This window comes from Hevea brasiliensis, chromosome 16, assembly GCF_030052815.1.
Source record: "Hevea brasiliensis isolate MT/VB/25A 57/8 chromosome 16, ASM3005281v1, whole genome shotgun sequence".
In the NCBI taxonomy this organism is placed as follows: Eukaryota; Viridiplantae; Streptophyta; class Magnoliopsida; order Malpighiales; family Euphorbiaceae; genus Hevea; species Hevea brasiliensis.
Genome location: NC_079508.1, coordinates 70,371,414 through 70,390,387, shown reverse-complemented (window position 1 = coordinate 70,390,387; position 18,974 = coordinate 70,371,414). Strand labels below are relative to the sequence as shown.

Here is an 18,974-nt window from a genome sequence, read left to right as displayed (position 1 = left end):
GGTGAAGTGTAAAGGTTGCATAGTGGCCAAGGTCCTTATTGATAATGGATCCGCACTCAATGTACTGCCTAATGCCACCTTGGCTAGGCTTCCGATTGACCGTTCAAATATACATCAAAGTGCTATGGTGGTAAGAGCCTTTGACGGTACAAGAAGAGAAGTGCTGGGAGACATTGACTTGCCCCTCCAAATTGGTGCATGCACCTTCAACGTCCCATTCCAAGTGATGAATATCGGACCTGCGTACACTATGTTGCTGGGGAGGCCTTGGATCCATTCAGCGAATGCCGTTCCTTAGACTTTGCACCAAAAAATCAAATACATTATGGACGGCAAAATCATCACAGTGAAAGGGGAGGAAGCCATGCTGGTTACCAAGCCGAAATCACTACCTTATGTGGAAGCTGCTGAGGAGTCATTGGAAAGCTCTTTCCAGGCTCTCGAATTACAAGAAACCCGCTCAAGAAATGAAGGGGCTATGGCTATGGTAGCCAAGGTGATGTTGAAGAATGGGTATGAAGAGGGCAAGGGGTTAACCGCCGCCTTGCAAAGGATTATCGAACCTATACCGGCTATCCAGAAGGTTGGCCATTACGGTTTGGGTTATGAGGAAGACGCCCTCATGGATGGACGATTCTGGATGAGGAATATGCTTCGGGATCAAAGATTTGATCAGAAAATCGAGAAAATGAAGGTAGTCCCGAGAATCACAGAGGTCTTCACCAAGCCGGTCATTGAAAATCCGGCGAAAACTGAAGAAGCACTCGATGAACCATCCATTGATGTCATGCATCTTGATTCCTTATATGAGGCTCTAGTCTCGCCAATAGCTGAAGGGCAAGAACTGGACAACTGGACAGCAGAGGACATCCCTGTACTCAATTTCGAGTAAAGTACTTTTGGTTATCCACACTTGATCATTTTGTCCATGGTGACAAGTGTAACATTGTAAATGGACCCTTTTCTTATGTTATAAATATTAATGAATTAATAGCGCATCTTATATCCAATTCCCTCTTTCCTTCCTTTTGAAATCCATTCTTATAATATATTCCATTTTCATTTCTTCAGGACCATTCATCAATTAACACCTAATAATTCAATAGACTCAGAGATTCCTCTGGTTAATTTTGAAATCCCCATAACTGCCATTACTTCAAGTGATTCTGAGGTGGAGCTCACAGAAGAAAGGGATGAAAGGGATGAACCTTCCCTAGTGCCTTGTGGAGACGAAACGCACACCATAAACTTAGGCACGGAAGAAGTAAAAAGGGAACTTAAGGTTATGGGGAGTGAAGAATTAGGAGATATGATCAGTTTGCTCAAAGAATTCCTGAATGTATTTTCATGGAGCTATGATGATATGACTGGCTTAGACCCTCATATAGTGACGCACAAAATTCTCTTAATTCCTGGAACAATCCCGGTAAAGCAAAAACTAAGAAGAATGAACCCTGACACGCTGCTCAAAGTCAGAGATGAAGTCAAAAAGCAGTATGATGCTGGGTTTCTGGAAGTGGTCAAATATCCCCAATGGATAGCTAACGTTGTCCCCGTGATGAAAAAGGATGGGAGAGTCAGGGTGTGCGTTGATTACAGGGATCTTAATAAGGCAAGCTTGAAAGATGATTTCCCTCTCCCTCACATAGATGTGTTAGTAGACAATGCTGCGGGATTGGGCAGGTGTTCGTATATCGATGGGGCATCTGGGTACAACCAAATCCCAATGGATGAGGAGGACAAGGAAAAAACTGCTTTCATCACTCAATGGGGAGTATTTTGCTATCGGGTCATGCCTTTTGGGTTAAAGAATGCTGGCGCCACCTACCAACGTGCTATGGTCACATTATTCCACGATATGATGCATAAAGAAGTAAAGGTGTACGTGGATGATATGATCATCAAATCCAGGGGAGGAAGCCATGTGCAGGTGTTGAGGAAAGTATTCGAGAGACTCAGAAAATATCAACTGAAACTGAACCCTGCCAAATGCATATTCGGGGCTAGATCTGGGAAGTTGTTGGGATTTATAGTGAGTGAGAAGGGAATAGAAGTGGATCCAGACAAAGTTCGAGCTATTCAAGAAATGCCATCCCCAAAAACAGAAAGGGAGGTGCGCAGTTTCCTGGGGAAGTTGAACTATATCTCGAGATTTATTTCTAACCTCACAGTAAAAGCCAAGCCAATTTTTAGACTACTCCGAAAGAACAACACTACTCGTTGGGATTCAGTTTGCCAAGAGGCTTTCGAGAAAATTAAACAGTACCTGTCAAACCCACCAGTATTGGTTCCTCCGGTGGTAGGAAGGCCGCTGATTCTGTATATGGCGGTCCAACAGAGCTCAATGGGATGTGTTTTGGGGCAGCATGATGATACTGGTCGAAAGGAAAGAGCCATCTACTACTTGAGTAAGAAGTTCAATGATTGTGAGTCAAGGTACTCTTTCCTGGAGAAAACTTGTTGCGCATTAGCCTGGACGGCAAATCGGCTTAAACACTACATGCTGAATCATAAGACATGGCTCATCTCTAGGATGGATCCTATTAAGTATGTATTCGAAAGCCCGTTTGTGCCGGGAAAGATAGCAAAATGGCAGGTTATACTCTCCCAATATGACATTGTCTACATGACCCGGAAGGCAGTGAAAGGTAGCATAATCGCTGATCTCCTGGCAGAAAATCCCATCCAAGATTATGAAGCCTTGGATTTTGAATTTCCTGATGAGCATGTTAATGAAGTGGAAAGCGAGGAAAAAGAATCCGCTGATGTATGGGAAATGTATTTTGACAGAGCTATCAATTTGTCCGGTAATGGGATTGGAGCTATGTTGGTATCACCGGAGGGGAAGCACTTTCCGATAGCTATCAAATTGAGGTTTGACTGCACCAACCAAAAGTTTTAATAAATGTCTAAAAGAGATCGGAGGAGAGTTCTTATCCGATTCTCAACCAAAAGTTTTAATAAATTTTTACAAAGTAATTTTAAAAAGAATATATAATTAAAAAAAATATATTCCACATAAAGTGTAACATTTATTAAACAAAATGTGTATTTTATATATATTTTACTTTAATTAGCTTATATATTTTATATAATGAATGCTGCAATTCATGATAAATTAATTTTAAACATAAATTTTTTAAACTAATTTTTTTTTCTTTTTCTTTCTTTTTCCTTGTAAAGAGAAATTAGAACCATGAATATTATTGCATTGAGTTTTGAACTCATTGGTGAGTTTTTCAAAAAATTAGTGAATAATAACTGAAAAAATATATATGTAAACTTGATTTATCATGCGAATCAAAATATACGATATATAATATTAAGACATATAAATTTCATATAATTCATATAAACTCTTCACATTACAAATCTCACGAAAAGTGAATAAGTAAAATATTTGAGTTCTTCATAAAGTTTAAGCCTAATTTATTATAAAACACAATATGTATTAAATAAAATACAAATATAAATTAGAGTAAATTATATATAAAATATATATTTTTATTGAATGAATGCTATAATTAATATAAGATATATTATTTTTAATTTGACTTAATTTAAAAAATAATTACATTAATTGAAATTAATAAAAATATTTTTAATATAAAAATAAAATGTCAAACGTGTATTTTATTTAAAAATAAATAAAAAATAAAATTTATTTTTAAATACAAAGTCTAATCAATGACTAAAAATGTCAAATATTTATCTTAAATCATGATTATATTTAAAATTTTTGTTTATAAATTAAATAAAACTTTAAAACTTTAAGTATTATATTGTAATTTATTATTAATTTTTAAAATTTAATTTTAAAAGTGTGACTATTTTATATAAAATTAAAAATTAAAAATATAAATATGAGTTGAAGTTAAGTTTGACAATTTTTTTTAATTGCTTCGTGTTTTTTTTTTCTAATTGCACTGTATAAAATATTTATTATTGTAACCAAGAAAAATATCGTATGAATAATATTTTTTAAAAAATATTTTTTATATATAAATTATATTTTATAAAATAAATAATTTTAATTAATTAATTTATTTATATTAACAATTGTTTATATTTAATTAATTTTTTAATAACCTCAGGTAAAATGTCTATTTATTTTTATGTGTAGATAAAAAAATGGCCGGCGTCACTTGAAGAACCTGAAGGGTCTGATCCATCAATCAGGTTTCTTTTACTTAGATTTGAGGTCTATTTGATATTACTTTTAAAATTATTGTTTAAAAATTTATTTTTTTAAATATATTAATTAAAAAATATTAAAAAATAATTAAAAATTAAATTTAATTAATTTTAATTAAAAAGATATAAAAATAATAAAATTATTTTTTAAAATTATTTTTTTTAATGCTAACTAAAATAATATTTTTATTTAAAAAAATAATTTTAAATTCTAAAATTCAATAAGAACAGAATTTTCATAAGGTATTAATAATTTTTTTTAAAATCTATTTAATTAAAATAGTGTTTTTGTTTTACTTATCTAATTGGCTAATTAAGGCCTAAATGTGTCGGTTGGGTACCAAGAATCAGATACGTGATAGAGGGCTAGGATCAAGTTAGGTCTGGAGATTTTTGATCTAAACTGAAGGGCAGAGCCACATTTCTTCCCTTTCCAAGATTCCTAAATCCTTAAAAAGCTAAATTCCATATTTCCTTAAATTTTTGGCTGCCATTGTTGTCTGGAGAAGATCCATTCCTTGTTGTCCATCATGGTCCGTTGAAGCTTCATTCTGGAAGCTATAACCAGAAGCTAAGCCCTGTTACACAGGCTGCTTCTCTACTCCATCGTCGCCCTCTACATCTCTGCTGTTCCGCGGACAGGTGTTGGATTCCTTCACAGAAGCTAACCTCGTCTACTTCTTATTCCACGGACTGGTGAGTTCATAATATGTCCATCTTCCCTCCTCTTTGTATGTTTCTTTGGTCCTGAGCATATGAACATTAGAAAAAATGTAGAGCATTTGTGTCTGTGTTTAGCCCATTGCACATTCATTGTGGACTGTCTTTTAAGGATTTCTGACACCCTCACTTGCACATGTGACTTAAGAATCCAATCACCTACAAATATTAAAAAAAAAAAATTATAGAACCAAGAAGTCTCACCTTTAAATCTTATTATTATTATTGTTGAATTTATTACATTTTTATATTATTTAACTGTTTGCATTAACGTTCCAAGTCATTTAAATAATAAAAACCTTTACCAGTAAACTACTACACATTTTATATGATCAATCACCTTCTGGGGTGTGAATGGAATGTTGGTGTTCAATTTGTTTCAAGGAAGTGGAATTGCTCTCACATAAATACACTAAATTATCATATTTAATAAAATAAGGCAAACCCATAACTACGCTAGATTGGCAAAGCCTGGTTGCAGCAGTTTCTTGTTTTTCTCTGCTAGTCTAACTGACTGCATTTGAGGTTGTGGAGATGGCGTTTGCAATTTTGCATTGTCTGTGGCAGCATGTTATGCCATTGATTCAGAAGCATTAGTATATATTTTATTGCTTATCAAATATAATGAATTGATTTATATTGAAAGTCATCCTTCATGTTTAAAGATGTCATATTGTATTAATGACTAATGAGCTTGTTGATTATTTGATTTTGAAAAAAAAAAAAAACTGTTATATGCAAAATGGATCTAATACTTGGATGAGAAAATGTTGAACAAAGCTTTTATATGTATCCTGTCTTGTATTAGGCTTGTATATAAGGTGGAGGATGAGTTGCCATTTGAACTTAACTTTGGTTTTGATATGTGAGCTTATCTACACTTTAATTTTACTTGTACAGTTATACTATCATTTAAATGCTTTTAACTGTCATTTTAGTGCATTTAATTTTACGTTGGATCATGTTTATGAACCTTTAGTTAGAATGCAAGTTATTTATAATTAATTTGAATTAGTAATATTGAATTAAAATATATTCAATTAATATTTTTATGACCCATTGATTAAACAATTGATCCGCCACTTGAACCAGTACCCATCCACCTGGTTCTTTTAACAGGTCAATGTCCAGCCGAGTTTAATAATACTGCTCCCATTTTGCAGGCAAAAAGAAAAAACAGCAGCAGCTTGTGCCTTGTAGACTTGTATTGTTCCCTTCCCCTTACAGACGCAACACTATATTCAGTTGAAGCAAAAAGAAACATGTGGTAGAGTTGGGTTCTCCCTGTTTGTTCGTCTTTATTTCAATTCTTTTATTGTGAAACAACAATTTCTTCAATCCCACTCAAAACCGTTTCTTCTCTCTTCATATTTATCTGCATATTCTTCTCCCATGGCAAATTGTGACAACAATCCGTTCAAAGTGGAAAATGATGATCTGGTTTAGTTAATTTTGAAAATAATTTTTGGGTTTCCTTTTGGTTTGCTGGTGAAAAAAATGGCTTCTGTTGGCAATGTCTTTGATGAGAATATTGAGACTTCCACAGTATCAAATTTGATCTCGTCATTGAAGTCAGCGTTTCAAAGTTCATATTTTTCTGAAGTGGAATCAGTTTTGGTTACTAGAGAACAGAAATTAAAACATGAAATTGAAGTGAAGGCGAAAGAGAATGAGCAGCTTAAGAAAAAGAATGAATTGTTTCAGTTGGAAAGATTAGAGAAATTAAGGGTCGAGAATGAACTTAAGAGGTGCGTGAGAGAGTGCCTTAAGCTAAGAGAGTTGAATTCTAGACTAACTGAGGAGCTAAATGAGTTGAATGATAGATTACAAGGTGCTGCACTGGATAAGCAGGCTATCATTGAGCTTAAGCGAAAGAATTGTGAATTAGAATGTTCAAGATTGAAAGCTGAGACTGAGTCAGACGTTTATAAAAGGAAATTTGAAGAATTAGAGCTGCGAGTTTCCAGTTTGGAGAAGGATACAGTGTTGTTGATGAGTTTGGACCTATCGCCTTCCACAATTGCTAGGGTTTCCAGGGAGTTTTTGGGAGAGAAGGCTGTTGGTGAAAATGAAAAAAGTTGTGACAAGCTTGATAATGTGCAAATTCAAGTGGGTGTGATCGAAAATGTGCCTTGGAAGGCAGATGGCAATCCTAGTTGTCTTGTACCAGAAGATGGAGGTGGGAATTTGAAAATTACTGGTATGTCAGAATTCTTGTATCTTTATTTGCATTTTTATTAGTTAAAACAATAGGTTTGCTTGAATTTAAAGATAATGTTGCTTATGGTTTGGAATGACAGAAGAGAAAAAGATGACCAAAAATGGGGAAGTAGAGAGTACAATAAATTTTGGGAAGACAAGTGAAAAGCTTGTGCAAAATGAAGTGCATGTGATTGATTTTAATGAAAATGTGCGTTTGGGATGCAAATGCAGGTGCTACGTGTATCTCACCGGAGAATATGGATGCTGGTACGGATGCTGCAGGTATTGCTGAATTCTTTGATTTTTATTTGCTTATGTATTGATTAATCAAATAGGTTTTGTCAATTTTTAGATAATGTTTGCTTGTCATACGGAGTGACAGAAGAGAAAAGGATGAGTGAAAATGAAGAGGTTGAAAGTAAAACAAATAGTGGGTGTATAAGTGAAAAGCATGTTGATTTGGTGCCAAAAGGTCCTGGATATTGCCATCGGCCAGATGAGAATGGAACAGGTATACCAGAGTCACTGTATATTGATTAGAATTTATGATAGTCATTTTAATGGAGTATTTCTTTTAGTTGATGGTTGCATACTATTTGAGTTTTTATCCTGATTTAATGCAGAGGTGTTTGTTAGAAAGGTTCCTAAGGGTGGGTAAGTTTATAAAAAAAAAGGGTGGGTAAGTTAGCAAACATATATGTGTGTGTATGTGACTTTGCTATTATAAAAATTTTAAGGCTCAGCATATCCTTTAACTACGAGGTTGTTTCGGTTGTGTTTTGATCTGTGATAGGTTTCTAGTGAGAGGAGGGAAGGTTACAACTTTTTATCAGTAATTTGACAAAGATAAGATAAATGATGAAGTTTCTAATAAATTTTTTTGGGTAAATGAGTAGGTAATTTTCAAGATAGAATGGATTTCTAATGAGACAACTTTCTTCTCTTGAGAATCTTTTAACAATGACGTGCAATAAGTCAGTTGAAATGCAGATAAATCAATTAAATTATGTCTATTAGATGATGGTGACTTTTTATTGTTCTTGGCTTTTATTACTGGTAACATCCTTTTAATTTTTAGAAAAAACCATTTGATATAAATCAAGTGTTTGTATTGACAAAAATTATAACAATCCCCTTTCTTAGTTTTATGAATTGCTCACAGTGAAAACCTTTAGTTCCTGAGGGCCTGCTTGGAAACATTTTTTATTTTTGGTTTTTTGTTTTTCAAAAACTAAAAACCGTTTATTGATGTGGTTTTTGAATTTTAGAAAACTAATTACTTATTTACCTTTTCTTTCCTACTATGAATATTATAGACTTTTTATAAAATAGTTATGAACAAAAGATTTCTACAATCTATCAATTTTTCATAACAAAGTATTATAAATTCACCAAACATCAAATCATAAATTACCTATTATCATGGCCATCAAAATCAAACAATATCAAATTTTAATTTTAGTAATTATACATTTAATTTTGTAATTTCTTTAAAGAGTTTTCTTGCAATCACATGAGTTTAAATTTTTTAAATTGAAATTTGAGAAATGAAGCCTTAAAAAATTAAAAATTTGAAATACAATAAAAAAACGTATCAATCAAGATGAGAAAGGGAAAATGAGAAAAAAAAAACTGTAAAATAAAAACCATGATCTATGGTTTCCAAAAAATGAGTTCCTTTTTTTTTGTAAAACAGTTTTGAAAAAAAGTAGAAAAAGAAAATGGCAATGATTAAGCTGAACAAGTTTTCTATTTTTTTTTTCAAAATAAAATGAAGAACAGAAAACATTAACATTTCCAAACGTTTCCTAATGTTCTTAAAGCCAATTCTAAGAGGTTAGTGAATATACAAATGTATTCAATTTGTAAACATTCTATTGAGCATTATTGTTTCCCTAACTTTTTTATTAAATATTTAGATAGACATTGAAGTTCACAACATGTTCCCTTCATTTCAGGCAGTGGGAAACCTAATAAAGCGGAGATTGTTCAGATTATTGATAGTGATGATGACTCTTGTCCATGTGAAATTTTGGGTACAGAAGAGATGGCTACCACAAAACATTCAGGGCAAGCAGTTGCTGAAAATGGGACTGGAACTGGAGTGCTCAAAAGAAAATGGGCTTCAAGTGTCAACAAAGGAGAGAGTGGCAATGAGGAGAAAGATAATGCTCAAGATGCTGATGACAGTTGTACAACTGGTAAACATAACATTACAAAACTTCAAAAGATTATCTGTATGTGTAATAGTTCTCCTGCCAAGAATTGTTCAGCAGCAGCCATGTCTTATGAAACTAATAACAGTGGAAGAGAATTTACTCCATCAAAGCCAGCTTTTTTGCTACAGTTTGAAAAGAAAATGGGGGCAGATAATAAATCTCAAAATCAAAAGGGTGACCCTTTTATGGATGGGTCTGACAGTTCAAGTTCCTCTGACTCAGAATATGAATGGGATTTATCAGTGGATTTTTCTAGAATGAATAAGAGTTGGCAACGAGGGCAAGGAAATGGAGCTAATAAAAGGTGGGAGCTTGAAGCAGACATGATTGCCACATTTGAGAAAGATGGAGAACTTTGCATGGAGGCTGTCTGTGCTCTGTACAGGCAGCAAACCTCTGTGAGGAAATCAATTTGTGGCTCTTCAAGTTCTGAAAATCGAGGTTTTAACAAGTTAGCTGCAACCAGGTATTGTCGTTAACCGTGATCCCTGTTGTGAGAATTATTTGTTGGTTTATTTCCCCTCTATTTGATATCGTCATTAATCGTGATCCCTGTTGTGAGAATTATTTGTTCATGTGAGCCCATTGTTTGCTTTATTATTCCCAAGTTGCATTGGAGATGTTTCTATCGAGTTTCATGTACAAAAGGTGCTGTTTGATTCGCTGCAAGCCATGATCCAGCGTTGCAGAAACTCTTGGTTCTTGGAGATAAGTTTTGATGGCTTAATGTGGTGACAAGGGTGGAAACTATGTAGGTGTTCAGCATTATGACTTTGTAGCCAAGTGGCCCAGTTTGGAAAATCTTGTCCTCATTGCGGAAATCTTTAAGTAATAGTTCTCACTTGGGTTTCCAAATTGGATCCTCTCATCTAGCCAAAGAATAGATTTCAATCATTCAAAGATCTTTTACTGTCAAATGTCCTTCAATGCCATCCTGAACATGTGATGTATGTAGATCTTGTCTTCTGGAGAAACTGTGTGCAAGGCAAGCAAAATAACCTCTGGGCCATGCGGAAATGGGTGAAAAGATGCATCCAGAAGGAGGAACAGAGGAGGAAGGTTCATGTGCTCATGCCTTTCTATTTTTGTCTTAGAGGTTCTCAAGTGCCATTCATACCTCATGCTGGGAATAACTGAAACATCGCTGTTGATTATCTTGTTTCTACATTCTAATAGGCCTTCTTTGGGAAATTCTGGCTCATGCATTGATAGTTGCAAGTAGAATGCCAGTTTTTGCCTTGAATAAAGACTGCTCACTACATCTTTTCCCTATAAATTCAGTTTGCGACCACAATAAACTGAATGAGTTTATATATGCATGCTTAGTTTTAGAGAACGAACTACGTCTTTCATTGGCTGTACTCATTGATGGTGATATACTTTTCTCCAGGGGTACTACTTTGGCTGAGTTTCTCATTGATGGTGATCCGCAAGGGAAGCTGAAGAAATCAAAAACAGAGTTGATGGCCTATAACCATAAAGGCCTTGACGACTGTAGAAGACTTGCAATTGGGCACTCTAAACAGTTGTTTGAAATATACCAGAAGCAAGAAGATTCTCTATTCTTGAATTGACAAATAATTTTCTTGTCAGAAATTTGTCCTGATTCTAATTGTAGATCCAAGCACCTAATGCGTTTTATTTTTTTTTACCATGCACAAGTAGAATCCTAACGTGATAGTTTTGATCCTCACCTGATAGTTTTACTGTAGATGCCTCGTTACATCATAGACATTTTGCCATTTCTGCTAGTACCGATGCATGCCTTCAGTTTCTCCTGGAGAAATGGGTGCCATTTTCGTAGACCCAGAAAGGATTAGAAAAACAGAATTAAGGGATACAATTTCAATGTTGATTTTGTATTTTTGGATGTCAATGAAAAGTTGCTTGTGGATATAAGACAGGATATTTAGTTGCAAATTTCGCACCTTCAAGAAGTCCTATCTACGAACTGATAACGCGCAAGAAGCCCGCCACTATTGCTGAGCTCAGTTCTTAAATGCATATACTTATGACTTGCCGAGTCATGTAAGGTACCTTTTGATGAGTTCCATGCTGGAGTGGTAACTCTTGTTTTTGCTAAGCAAGAAGTCCAGTACTAATTTCCTCGACCATTTCATTCAGCATCAACTATTATCCAGTGTTGGGGATAATTGCACCGATCAAACTCAAAATTAGGTGATCATTTTTTTTTCAGTTAATTTAAATTTGTTAAAATATTTTATTTTAATTAATTTAAATATATTAAAATAAAAACTCTCCACTTTAATTTTATTTTAGAAAATAAATCTGTTTAACTTGTTTTTCGGGTAAAAAAATTATTATTTTGTTAATATGTAAAAAAAAATTATTCTTTCATTTTCCTTTTCCTTTCTTTATTTTTTCATATTTTTAATTTCTTATAATTAAATTAATTGACACTTATTTATTAATAAAATTATTTTATTTTTAATAGTTAATTTTATTTAGTTAATTTATTAATAGTTCAGTTACCGGAGAAAAATTTGATGGACGTAACGTTTGTATACTTCAAGACTCTGTCTCCTTGTTTCAACTAACCTGTTGTGCTTGCCCATCTCTGTTCCTTGTGAACCCCTGACCCATGACCAACCCCAGGTCCGATTCCAGTTTCGTTTCAGTGGTAACGATCCTGCCCAATATGAATTGAAAGCCCTTTTTTTATAATAGAAAATAGATATTCATAACATTGCAAAGGGTAAATACAATCATGGATTTGGAAGAGCAACCCAGAGATCAAAAAATTAATAAAAAAAGGGGGCCCAAAAGTAACTCTACATTATAAGTTTGGCCCAAGGCCCACAAATACAAATCCTAGAGCTACTAGAAGGAAGGGACTATGCTAAGCAGCACCGCCGCATATGGAAAAATCGCCACCAAAGGCCTAAAGCCATTGAAGGTTCTTCCTCCAGAAAATATCCTTCCATGGAAACAAAGAAGGCCCCTCAAAAGGCAGAAAAACCACCATCTTTGATGATCAATGGAAAAGTCAATGGCCAAAGCTCCTATAGCCTCTGAGCTTTCAAGGGTCAGGCGGCCAAACCGGAGATGACCATCCTCACAGCCTAAAACAGATTTGCACCCTTCTGCAAGCTAAAGCAAGGTTTTTGCAGTTATCAGCATCAAATCGAACATAGCTCTGGACATCAACACCAAGAGAAGACAACAGAAGACCAGTTTCAAAAGATTCAAGCAAAACACTGCTAAGTAGCATCAAAAGACTATCGCAGGTTATAAGAATCCTTATCCATGAACAACGAACGTACAAGCAATTCAACCCAAAACCTATGTACAACTCCACCCGAAGGAAGGGAAAGACATCCACTTCCAGGCAGGGCATGGAGGGCCATTCCCCACCTGAATGGGCAGAGGATGACCTCTAAAATAGGCAGAAAAAAAAAAGACCTTTGTCTCAGAAGAAACGAGAAACCCTAGAGAGAAAGTTAATCTCCTTTCGGTTATCTGAATGAATGCTTTTCATTTATGCACAAATCTGGAAGGGACATTGCTTCTCTTGCTGTAGCTGACATAACAAGGGTATGGGATGCTGTAGTTAGACTTTAGACCGTTAGATCCTCCATCACTCAAGTGGGGAAAAAGGGACAACAACGACATTCCAAAAAGAGGAACTCAAAAGCTTTGGACATTTCAACAACAAAGAGTTACCTGAATAAGCCACAAATACATCTTAATTTTTGTTTCTTGTAATCCTAACCTTGCCGCCAAGGATTATAGTTTTTTGCAGCTCTCCTAATAGCATTTGAGTTGTCCTTATTTATCTGAAAGAATTCAACAATTCCAACAATCCCAATGTCAGAACCTTGCTGCTCAACAATTAAGATGTACTTAGGCAAGGAGCCATATACAGTCCCTTGCTTTTTCCAACAGCATAAATTGTAATTTTGCTTGATAAGATCGACATTTTTGTCTGTAATAATACTTAAATTATTGCCTTGTTTGTGCAAGCAAGGCAGTAACAAGCTTGCCTTAAACACATAAAGCAATAACAATCGCCCTACTTGCCAACCACTTTCCTCATCGCCAAAGCAGAATTGTTCAAGCCAGTGGTGATTCCCAGCAACATGCAAACCCCACGAAGAATTGGGTATCCTCTGGTGTTTGTCCTGCTATTCAGCTTGTTCAACCTGGTTCTTTCTGACAAGGTGCACGCAAGTGTAATGAATAGATTAGGCAATGGGAAAAACTTGACAATACACTGCCAATCCAAAGATGACGATCTTGGCCAGCAGAACATACCAGATGGAGGTGAATTTGGCTGGGATTTTTCAGTCAATGTAGGAGGAACCACATTATTTTACTGTGACATGGAATGGGAAAATGTACAGCAATATCATTTTGACGCCTATTCCTTTGCAAGGGATTACACCAGGTGCGCGAGTCAATGCTTATGGCTAATTTCGACAGAAGGCATGTACAGCTTGAACGGACAAACTGGATTTTGGGAATTCATGTATTATTGGCCAAATTGACATATATATATATAATTTATGTATGTATGCATTTGCATGTTTCTTTCTTTGCATAATCGAGTTCAATCCAAATCTTCCTCCCACATGGAAATCAACAAGAAAAAATAGATCTCTCAATCAATTGTGCAAGGAGGACAATTTTGCTAAAAAAAAAAAAAATTGCCACCTGAATTCCAACTCAACTCTATGTGTTCTTAGTTGAAGGGGAAACTACAAGGCATACTTTTCCCCTATCTAATACAGTAATTCAATTATTTTGATGAAATATGGATCAACCCTCTCTCTTTCTTCTCCTTTCAAGATCATTTCATAGAATGATTTGCTTCCATGCCAATCTTATGTTTGATTGTGCTAATTTTTATCACTTACCCCACCCTACCCACCAACAACCTTTTCTTCCAATGAAATCAAGTTCCATACGTACTAAGCTGTCATGCAAAGCAACTAAGGCTTATGCATTCCAGCCTCAACCTTGGGAGATAGAAGATTTGTGGTGCAAATTTAAAAAGTCCATTTTGAATATTTATCAAATTCAAACAGAAGGAATTCACAGAGAGAACAAAAAGCCTTTCCATTTTGTGATTTTCACACTGCTACAAATAGTCTCAGCCACGCATTAATGCCTTCCGGCACAAAGTTAGCTCAAAAGGAAATGTGAGCTCAAAAGTAACTAACCAATTAAATCTTAAAATTGAAGACCATGCTCCCGAGCTGCATCAGCAAGAGCTTGTATACGACCATGATATAGGTATCCACCCCGATCAAAGGCCACTTTAGTTATCCCTTTCTCTAAACAGGACTTTGCTATGACTTCACCCACCTTCTTAGCTACTTCCTGGTGAATAATGTTTGCAATAAGAGCACAATATTTTCAAACATCATACTGAATGACATGAAATTTATTCAGAGAAAGAGGAAAAACCATAGATTCGGTGAGCAACACCAATAAAATATGGTGAAATGTGCCAAAATGATAAGAATTTCTAACCATTCTAGCCCATTTGACCAAGTTTGAGCACCCTAAATTGTGTAATACACAAAGCTTGAGCCAACCATCTCAAGCTTCAATTGAGCTCAATCTGAGCTCAACCATGGATCCTGAGTGGCTGTGCTTAAACTCTCTATTATTTGGTTAACATAATCATTAACTATATTGTTGCAATCATGGATTAGGTAGTCTCAGCTAGCAACAAAATTTTCTAAGGTGATTGTTAACTTATATTTACAAACTTACAATGGTAGGACCAGAACTAAAGTCAAACTCCTCAGAGACAGGTTTCTGCATTGTTGAAGCTGAAGCCAGCGTGTGCATCTTTGAGTCATCAATCACCTGGACATAAAGATGCTTGTTGGATCGGAATACGCACAACCTTGGCCTCTCTGGAGTTCCTTCAACCTAAGAGAAAAAGAGTTTGGAAAAAGAGGTACATTCTCCATCACGTAAAGTCAAGACCAGCAACTTACAAACACACACACACACACTACCAATCACAAAAGGACTGGATGAACCCTAGGATCTTGATAGTATTTTGCGCTCCTATTGTCATCAGGGTTGGGAACAGGGTTGAAGATACCCAATTCAACAGGTTTTATGGTACAAGCAGAAAGCCAAGTGCCCAACTTTTGATTTTAAGATGGCGAGGGTAGGTCAGAGCTAAACTTGAATGCGGATGAGATGGCTTGAAGATGTTACTTTAGCAGCAAGAGGAAGGACTGCATTACAGTTAGATGCACTTATTTAATCCAAAAGGGAAAATAATCCAAGCGCAATTCACACAGTAAGGAAATTCTTCTACTGATAATGTAATGCCTGAACCCAGAACCCTGAAATCCCCTCCCCTCCTCCAGCTCAGGGTTCATTCCTTGCAAATTACGTGCAACCCACCGCAACCCCAAGAGTTCAGGCAATCAAAATTAAAACTTTATGACTCAAATCAATCTACAATTCACTGAACCACAGATATGAAAAGGACAATCCAGGCAATGGAATGCATAAACACACAGCATCAGAGACAATATGAAGTAAACCCGATGATAAAATTACTCATTTTCAGAAATAATTTAAAATTACTACATCCAAGCGAGCCTCTTAAAAGGAAAGAGAAATGAATACAGCACCTTCTTTCTGATGCGGACATGGCGAGCAATCCTGTCTTCACGTCTAGTTCTGACATTGGCTTCGATCTTCACAAAACTTGGAGCTGGAGTTGGATTTGGCCTGGTTGCCACTGATGCCGAAAGGTATTGGCCACACCCTAGGAAAGAGCTCCACAGCGAAGCTGAGCTTGCCATTCTCAATCTTCCTTTCTTTTGGTTTCCCCCACTCCCTCCCTCCCCACAACTACTAAGTGCTAAGGCCACCGTTAGCTTATCCATAATCCATCCCGAAAGAAACTTATTTACCTTATTTTCCGTTTTGCCCCTAATTTCTTCCTCTTTTACAAAAATGCTATTCCTTTTCATTTTTTTAGAAAAATTACCATTTAATTTTATATTTTAATAAAAATAATTATTTAATCATGTATTTAAAAAAATACATATTTAACCACTTTATATTTTTTTTTCATATATCTATTTAATCTCTATCGTTATTTTGATATAATTTTTTAATTTAATTATTTAATTTTTATAATATTTATTAAAATATAAAAATTAAATAATTTTATTAATTTTATTTAAATGTAGGACCTAAATAATAATTTACTTTTAAAAAAAAAAAAACTCTTCCTTCCATTTAAGGCCAAGCTTTTGATTCAGAAATTTTTGCCTTTAGGTTAAATTTATGATTAATTAAAAATTTTAAAAGTCGTCTCAATTTTTTTTATTTTAAAAGTAGTATTATTAAACAGTTGATTTTTTTATCATAAAATTATAATATTTTATTACTAATAATAAATAATAATTTAGAGTTTGCTTTGCTTTTAAAAATCATTTAATATAATAAAAATCGAACATAAATAATAATCATAATTTTTTTATGAAACCTCACCATGAGTCATTTAATCCATATTTATATAAATTTTATAAAATATAAGTTCTCAAAATTTACATTCCAACCTTATTAATTAAGATAAACAAATAGATTATAATTAAGATAAGGACTTTAATTTAAGAAGATATATGTTTACATTATAAATATATAGATATCTAGGGAATTATATTTAAATTTTAAATTATCATATGGTAAAATACCTCATTACTTAAAACTAGTCATGACTAATAAAGACGTTGGTTCTCCAGGGCTAATTATTAAATATACTGGGAGTACTAAAAAATAGTATTTTCACTATCACATAAAAGAAAAGTGAGTTATCCTTATAATATGAAAAGTAGGTCCCACATGATTATGAGATAAGGCACATATGCACGGAGTGCACCCAATAATTTATCGATTCTCTAAATGTGAAGTTTCTTTTGTTAAGAAACAACCTTGATAAGAGGTTAAAAATCTTAGCACTCTTCCCTTACAAATCGGTTTTCAAGGGTGAGTTCTATCTAGGCGACCTATCCTCATGTGAAGCAATCTTATAGTTACTTTTGGTGCTTAACAGTTCATATCAAATATATAATTCAAAATTAAAATATTTAAATATAATTATTAATTAATAAAAATGTTTGGACTTTAAATCTTTGGAGATACATAGATATTAATATTGTTGTAAATGTGTTTTGCATAATAACTTATTATTTTTCTCATTCATGTTTATAATTAATGTTTGAGTTTGTTTGTGAACCACAAACAAATATATGTTTATTGTATTTTAGCAAATATATCAATTTTTTTATCAGTTACTTATAAATATTTTATATAAACACGTAACTATCCACAATTTTAAATATTTATAAATTTAAATCAATTAATAAGCACTAATTTTTTTATAAGAGATATATAAAAGTTAAGGTAAACAACCTCTAGTAATATGTTCGGGATAAAAAAGCTTTCTATTTCATTTAGACTCTATATTAACTCCAAATTGTTATCAAGTTCTGATGGTTGATCATCTATTTTACAGTACAAGAGACATGCAATTTAAATTTTAATATCTTGGTTTGAAATTCATCCCACTTCCCTTTGCTTGAGTCATAATCCAAATTAAAAATAAAATATTAATAATTTTAGATTTTTTTTTTGAAAGGAGAAAAAAAAGGTAATTGGGTGTGTTCTCATTTGGTCCAAGGCCATCTGTTAGTTGTATCTCGATTAAGTACATTGATCACCAAGCACCATAGAGAGATATTAAAATTTTTGTATAAGCTCAGAATGATTCAATTGCACACATTTAATGTACATGTAATTTTCTCAATCACCATTTCACCACAAACATTACAACCTATCTAGTGATGAAGGCTATCTTAACACTTTCATGAATTCAATAATCATAAATGATGAACGCAATGCACTATCAACACCATAAGCTCTTGAGTATCAATTGCTCAAGAGGCTTATGTTTGGGGATGAATGTATCAGGCACACATGCTTTAGTATGTAAAAAATATTGTATTACCAATATTTATTCTTTCCTCTTCTCTATTGCCATTAGAATATAAAAGATCATCACTTTAATCGGAAGATAGCAAAAGATTTATGATTTGGTATTAATATAATTCTTTTGTCAGCAATCAGAGTTAAAATTACAAAGAATTTCACTATCTAAAATTGTGCGTTTGTTGAAATATAAAATGCATATTTGATGTTTCTTTCATTGTGGCAGGACTGTAACTCTATTTGGTCCATTATAATAGAATCGCATCAATTTTTTAGTGCCACAAAATTGATATTCAGCCACACAATCGAAAATCAATCAATTTTCCTTAGTTCTTGGTCCATCATTGCTAAACAAACTCTTTTTCTTTTCCTTGCGAACCCTTTCTATACGACCAAAGTTTAGCTGCCTACATGTAGAACCCAAACTCAGTGGCCTATCTGCAGAAGAAAATAGACCTTGCCTAGGTGCATCAGATAGCATTAGCTTGCATATGGACTCAACAACATCATCACTAAGGCTTGGTGGTGAGAGTTCTTTCTTATCAAATGGTGAAGTAAACTCTTCATCAACAATAAAAGGTGATTCAATAATATATCAGCTATCCACCTCTCGCAATGGGGTCTCATGAAACACATTCTTAATAA

General features: G+C 34.1%; 2 protein-coding genes across 10 annotated transcripts; one reads left to right on the top strand and one right to left on the bottom strand.

Annotated features, from left to right (window-relative positions):
• Positions 1–4,535: 4,535 nt before the first annotated feature.
• LOC110656298 (uncharacterized) lies at positions 4,536–11,028 on the top strand. Of its 6 annotated transcripts, XR_002495109.2 has the most exons (7): positions 4,536–4,890; positions 6,078–7,114; positions 7,348–7,398; positions 7,469–7,627; positions 9,075–9,801; positions 9,944–10,163; positions 10,291–10,633. XR_002495109.2 is itself a non-coding variant. In XM_021812981.2 (6 exons), the coding sequence occupies exons 2-6, from the start codon at positions 6,412–6,414 to the stop codon at positions 10,068–10,070; spliced, it is 1,767 nt and encodes a 588-aa protein (XP_021668673.2). In that variant the 5' UTR covers positions 4,536–4,890; positions 6,078–6,411; the 3' UTR covers positions 10,071–10,633. The 6 variants fall into 6 exon arrangements, 5 of the variants coding, with proteins under 5 accessions (XP_021668673.2, XP_021668671.2, XP_021668672.2 ...); XM_021812981.2 differs by having other exon boundaries at positions 9,944–10,633; XM_021812979.2 differs by lacking the exons at positions 9,944–10,163; positions 10,291–10,633 and adding an exon at positions 10,726–11,028 and having other exon boundaries at positions 4,537–4,890; positions 7,348–7,383.
• A 967-nt stretch (positions 11,029–11,995) lies between these two features.
• LOC110656297 (50S ribosomal protein L18, chloroplastic) lies at positions 11,996–16,251 on the bottom strand. 4 transcript variants are annotated; one of them, XR_009145001.1, is made up of 5 exons: positions 15,962–16,251; positions 15,078–15,239; positions 14,519–14,678; positions 13,611–13,805; positions 13,165–13,508 (listed from the first exon to the last, which is right to left on the bottom strand). XR_009145001.1 is itself a non-coding variant. In XM_021812973.2 (4 exons), exons 1-3 carry the CDS (start codon positions 16,217–16,219, stop codon positions 14,529–14,531), a joined length of 570 nt encoding a protein of 189 aa, XP_021668665.2. In that variant the 5' UTR covers positions 16,220–16,251; the 3' UTR covers positions 11,996–12,446; positions 14,519–14,528. The 4 variants fall into 4 exon arrangements, 3 of the variants coding, with proteins under 3 accessions (XP_021668665.2, XP_021668667.2, XP_021668664.2); XM_021812973.2 differs by lacking the exons at positions 13,165–13,508; positions 13,611–13,805 and adding an exon at positions 11,996–12,446; XM_021812975.2 differs by lacking the exon at positions 13,611–13,805 and having other exon boundaries at positions 12,574–13,508.
• Positions 16,252–18,974: the final 2,723 nt, after the last annotated feature.